Here is a 6,294-nt window from a genome sequence, read left to right on the forward strand (position 1 = left end):
TTTTGGAACAAAATCTGGAACCTGGTATATTCCTGAATTTCCTGAAGATCGCAACTCAACAGTGGCCACCTCCCGACGCTGCTCCACGCTCTTGAGCTGCGACCTGAAATCCTGCGCTGCGGCTGCCGTGTTCTGTTCGCCGCACGTCGTCGTCGCGGACAAACGATAAAACCCGCTGCCCGTCATTCTTCAGTTCAAGGAAGGCCGAAAAAAGCTCTGTAGCACTAGGGTGGGCTGCACCTTCGTGCTCACTCCTCAGTCCTCACTCATCACTCCTCGGCGACCGCCGCCGGCTGCGAGCTAGGGTACCGCCGGTTGACCCCAAATCCTAGAATCATCCTTCAATCGAGGTACACATCTTGATCTCTAGCTCTTCCTTGATCCTGTTACATGGCATTTCATCTCAGAATCGTCACTTCTATTCATCAGAAATGGCGGCGGCGACATCGTCGCGGCGCCGGTCGCGGGACAGTGCAACAGCGTCGCCCCTGGAATCGCTTCCGCCGGCGACGCTGGACGAGATCCTCTCCCACCTCCCCTTCCGCGACGCCGCCCGCACCTCCGTGCTCTCCCGCGCCTGGCGCCGCCGCTGGGAGACCGTCCCTTACCGCTTCCTCGACTGGCCACTCGGGATGCCCGCAGATGCCATTGACCACGTCCTTGCACACTGCGCCCAGCCCGTCCACGAGTTCCGCCATCCCCACGTCCCGGTGCCGGACTTTGGCCGCTGCGACCACTGGCTTCTCCGCCTCGCCGCCGTGGGAGTCCGATTCGATGTTAGCAAATAAGTCCTGTCACTAGAGGGTTTTAGGTGTCGAACACTTTCAGTTTCATCAGTTTCGTCAGCTCGTAGTTACGGTCCTAGATGTTGCATGTAACGGATTAGGACCAATTCTGTTGGTGCCATGATCTGCTCGTGGGATGGCGCGAGGCTTACGGATCGTGGTGATCAACCACGTTCTCAGGAACTGAATAAAAGGGAGAGAAAACAGAAAAGCTGTGACACTTCACGCAGCACAAAACCCTCTGTCTTGTTCATCAGATTTTGCCCCTTGATTTTGTTCTTCCAATTCTCGAGTGAGTTGAGAGAGAATCCAGGCTACATTCCAGTGGTCGAATATCATTGGAATAGATGAGGAAGTTGTCACGTTCCCACGTATCCACATGCTCCACTCCTGCATCTTCTCCTGCCGCCAGATCGCCACTCTTGACCTTGTCGGCTGTGACATCCCAGCCCCACCGCCTTGCTTTGTGAGGCTCCCAAGTCTAACCACGCTAACACTATCCAAAGTCGGATTTCCGCAAGGTGTCAAAGGGTTGGAGGCACTCATCTCGCTTCGAACCCTGCAGCTTGAGGAACTGAGTATTCCTGCAGTCCAGGTTGACGGTGGGAGAGTGTACGAGCAATGGGTTATTAACGCGCCCAATCTCCAGCGTCTTCACATCATTTCAATGTATTATTACGGGTGGCATTTCAGTGGTCTCCCCTTCCTTGAGGTAGCAGATATGTCAGGCTTGGGCTCTAGATACCATGTTAACGATCGAGATTTTTTGAACCTCATCTCTGGCTTGGATCAAGCTAGGGAGCTCAAGCTCAGTATTCCGGTAAATCGTTTTCCTTCTGTTTCCCCTTGATTCCTGGTTCTGTCCATTGCTTTGGTATTCCGTGTATGTCAGGTCATTGTGTTGCCGTGTTGGATATGTTTCTGCTTTCGGAAGTCCTCGTTGATTTCACATTATACATACATCATACGAGTAGTTTATGTTCATATATTGCCCCTAAAACAAAAAGATTGTAATACATAACACAAGAACTATTGCACAAATCTAGTTCCCGTCACCTATTTCTTGCTTGACATAAATGCTTCACTTATGTTTCAGTTTACATGGAATAATGCTCTTAAGGGACTGCCACCATCCTTTGAAAATCTGAAGTGTTTATCGCTCCAGACACAACTTCCCTTTCCAGCTAGCATTTTTAATATCTTATGTGTTGTCAAGAATGCTCCTAAACTTGAAGTTTTGGAAATTGAGGTATAATGCTAAATATTATATTGAACGTAATTTTTTTTTTTACTTCTATGCTAGTTCTAATTTAGTTCTCATCCTTCGCTTTTACCAGCTCATGGTGTATGTAAATACACTTATGGAAGTAGGGATTGATTTTCTGTATGGGCAGTGTGCTGCTGATTTGTTCTCCAATCTCACAAATGTCCGTATGAAAGGTGTCATCTGTGAACGCAATGAGATGCTTTTCATTGAGCTGGTTCTGTCCAAGGCAAGACAACTTGAAGCGTTTGACGTCTGTCTATCCAGAGACTGTTCAAGATCTGTTGAAGACGCGTTGGCTGAGGTGGCACAGTATGGAAGAGCTTCTCCAGGAGCTAATGCTACTATCAGGCATAATTAAAATTTGATTTCTCACCGTCACCGTCAAAATTTGATTTCTGCTTTGGTGAGTGTGACCACTGGGTTAGCTACTCTACGACCAACAGGTAGGGTATTATTATAAGATGACATTTTCTCCATGTTTCTCTTTTGAGTTGGAAACTGGAAGTGATGGAGGAGCTAATTTGTAACTCCATGGAAGGAGCACTAATATTCGCTGGCCATCAATAAATGTACTCTCAGTTTCGTGGCAAGTCTACTGTTCTTATTACACTGCTGGTAGAGAAGGTATGTACTATATATGGATTGTATTACATCAGCGCCTCAGCGGTGCCAGATGGGGTAGCGAGTTGTGTTTATGCTTCTGTTCTGAATAACGTTGTATTTGAGCAACACGGGACTGACTCCGAACGCAGATATATATGCTCTAAATTACCGAGATATGGCCCTCTGATTGTTGATTGATGCTGTAGGTGCAATGGGATATTATTTTGGTCTCACTTGCATGACAAATTCACAGTATTAACTATGTAGGCTATCACTGTTAAGTCCTTGGTCGAAAGGATGGCCTTCTTTTATCCGCCTTGCATTGCTGTTGTGTTATAACCACCAGTTTACGGGTTCGGGCTGAAAACTGGCACCGATCAGTGCGCGTAAACGAGACGAAACTGAAAGAAAATCGGGCCTAGCCCGAAAACCAAACTCGGCCTGTATTTGTAGGGCCAACGGAGTAAACTGAACGCAGCTCGAACACAATCCCTAGTTTGCGCGCGAGGGAAGTTTCAGCTCTTCCCAATCACCGCCGCCGCCAATCTGCGCGCCCTCACCTTCCTCTGTGTCGCCGTAGTCCGATTTCTCCACCATGAGTCTCGAATCGACGCCGCCGGCAACCGTTGATAGCTCGCAGCCGCCGCTACCCTCTCCCGCGGTCTCCGGAGCTTCCACCGCTCCACCAACCATCCCGGCGACCCCTGCGACCCCCGTGGACGTAGCTACCACGGTGTCCTCGACGAGCGTGGTGAAGCGGCGGCGCGCGGGAACGCATGTGGTCCCGCAAGCCGGTGCCGCGGCTGCCACCGCTGACATCTCGGCGGTATCAACGAAGCCGAAGGCATCCCGCACGAAGCTGAAGAGTTCGGGGCCCAAAAGGACGAAAGTGAAGTCGGCGACGAGCCGTGGCGCCCCCCTACGCCGCCACTGGAAGCCACCGCGAACGTCGCCCAGGACGTGCTCGACGACGGGTCAAGAAGGTACACATTTACAACTCTTCCTCGGTTTTTCATTGCGAGTAGAAATTGAGGCAGCGTACTGTTACGAGCGAGGACATGTCGTACATGGAGATGTTGGAGGAGGTGAATATTAACCCACTCCCTCCATTTGGCGCTGGGATGGGCAGAGATGACGACGGCGCGGAGGAAGGGGAAGAAGGGGATGAAGGGGAAGAAGATGAAGGGGACGAGGGTGTGACCGAGGTGGAGGCCGATGGAAAGATGAAGAAGAGACGGGCGAACAACTACACTGAAATTGAAGACGCCACCTCGTGCCGAGCTTGGGCCGCCGTGGGGATGGATGCAGTCTCCGGCACCGATCAAACAGGGAAGCGGTACTGGCAACGAATCGAAGACAAATTCCATAAACTGATACCACGCATTCGCCATCCTGTCGATCGCACGTACCGATCCCTCCAGGGACGTTGGGACGCGATCAAACCGGCCTGCAGCAAGTGGGCAACAGCAATGGACCAAGTGGTGTCGAATCCTCCTAGCGGCGCAACTGTGGACAAATATGTGAGTGAATTTGCCCGCACATATAGTTTGTACAATTGTAGTTTCGCTTTGGTGACCACATATCGACGCTTTGTGTTTCATTTTGCAAATGTAGGATCGCATTGCCGATGCGAGGTATGGAGACATGGCCGGCAGCAAAGGCAAGAGCTTCACCATGCGTCATTGCTTCGATGTGCTTCAATACCTCCCCAAGTGGCAACTGAGGGACGAAGAAGTAGCCCCCAAGAAAGCTGCAATGGTTGCGCTTGACGACACCGAGGACGAGAAAGGAGGGTCGGAACGTTGACAAGCTTGAGGGAAACAAGAAGGCCAAGGAGAGGCTCAAGCTCGAGGGGGAGGTTGCATTCCTGAGGGACAAGTTTAATCAAATGATGAAGCCCAAGAAGGTGATAGCGGCCAAGACATTGGAGACCAAGCTTGTCATCATCGAGAGGAAGAAGGAGGTGAGTCTTGCCAAGGTTAAAGCCAACCGAGAGGAAGCAAGGAACAAGGCCAAGTTGGAGGAGATGAGGATCAACGTGAAGAAGGCCAAAGCAATGAAGCAACTATTGGCCGAAGAGACGGAGATCATGATGATGAACACCAAGGACATGAATGAGCAACAACTAGAGTGGTGGAAGGAGGCCTCCGCGGAGATCATGGAGAGACGAAGACTAGCTTGTCGAGAAGCAACTGGTGGTGGCTCGGTGAGTGATGGAGGTGGTGGCTATGATGGTAATGGCGGGCCAACCTCGTTTTGATGCCGGCGGTGAGAGGAGATGGTGAAATACGAACTATTTGCTATGATTGTGTTATTTGATGTCTGCACTATGAACTATGCATGAATTGTTTGCATTCGATTGTGTCATTTCATTGATCATATGTAAAGTCTTTGATAAACCTTGTCTTTACGGGTTCGGAAGCCGCTGGCGCAGAACAGAGCATGTAAACCAAAACTGTAAAACAGTGTTCTGCGCCAGCCATTTTACGACCCGTAAACACGAGTTCGGTAAACTGAACTCCACTTTTTCAGTTCGCATTTTTACAGGCCCTGCTAGAGATGCTCTTAACCAAGATGTTTTGTTGTCGTGTAAATCAATGGTTTGCATCTTGTTGAAATATTAGATCCACTTTTAGTGGTCCACATTAGATTTTAGATTTCCCTATAAATCTCAAAGCCCACATTGTGGCAGCCCATGTGAGTTTGAGCCCAAGTGGGTGGCAGCTCACTAGGGAGTGGCAAGAGGTGGGAAGTTTAGTCCCACATGAAAAGTTGGGAGGAAGTTAGACCACCTTATAAGGTGGGTTGTTTCACCAACGGAGTGACGAGCTTCCTGGATGCGGATGGTGCCCACGACCGGCGCCTGAAGACCCTCCGTCTCGAGTTTTTTTAGACACACGACGGCATCTGTGCCGACCGCCTGATCACCGCCGCGGTCGGCGCATGGGGAGTGGAAGATTTGGAGGTCGTCGTCAGGCTAGCGTCCGGCGATGATCAGACGCCGGCCTACAGCTTGCCTCACGACTGCCTCAACGTCCGGTCGCGTCTTCGCAGCTTGACGCTGGGAAAGTGCTGCTCACTGCCGTCGCTGCACAGCTACGGCACGCTCACCAAGCTCGTCCTGCGTGACATTCCCACTTCCACGCCCGTAGACGTGTACGAGAAGGTGTTCAAAGACTGCACCGGGCTGCAGGTGCTTCACCTCACCTCCTGCTGTTGCGCACATCACACTTTGGTTGTGGACGCGCCGTGTTCACAGATTAGGGAGCTCGTCGTGGAAGAGTGTTCTTTCATGGAGATCAAGCTGCGCGACCTCCCAATGCTTGTTCGCCTGGCATTCTGCCTAACCGACACTGCAAGGATTGAATTCGGCTCGGTTCCGTGCCTCATGGATACTAACCTCACATTTTCTCTAGAGGATGATAGTATAGCATCGGGACAGCGGTGGGTAGATGAGTTCGACACGTTCCTCAGTATGTCCCCCACCATGACGAACCTCATCATCCGATTTACCAGGCTGAGAAGATGGATTATGCCCAGTCGTCCGGACAGGAAGCTGCCTGACCTCAAAAGGCTCCTTGTTGCCGACCTGCCATCGAACTGGGACATCTCATGGACACGCGGCCTCATGATGGCCGC

The 6,294-nt window shown here is 51.1% G+C and overlaps 1 protein-coding gene across 1 annotated transcript; it reads left to right on the top strand.

Annotated features, from left to right (window-relative positions):
- The first annotated feature begins 431 nt into the window (after positions 1-431).
- On the top strand, positions 432-2,410 carry LOC127310614 (F-box/FBD/LRR-repeat protein At1g13570-like). The gene is made up of 4 exons (XM_051341272.1): positions 432-776; positions 1,111-1,605; positions 1,882-2,034; positions 2,123-2,410. Exons 1-4 carry the CDS (start codon positions 432-434, stop codon positions 2,408-2,410), a joined length of 1,281 nt encoding a protein of 426 aa, XP_051197232.1.
- Positions 2,411-6,294: the final 3,884 nt, after the last annotated feature.

This window comes from Lolium perenne, chromosome 6 (assembly GCF_019359855.2).
Source record: "Lolium perenne isolate Kyuss_39 chromosome 6, Kyuss_2.0, whole genome shotgun sequence".
Classification (NCBI taxonomy): domain Eukaryota; kingdom Viridiplantae; phylum Streptophyta; class Magnoliopsida; order Poales; family Poaceae; genus Lolium; species Lolium perenne.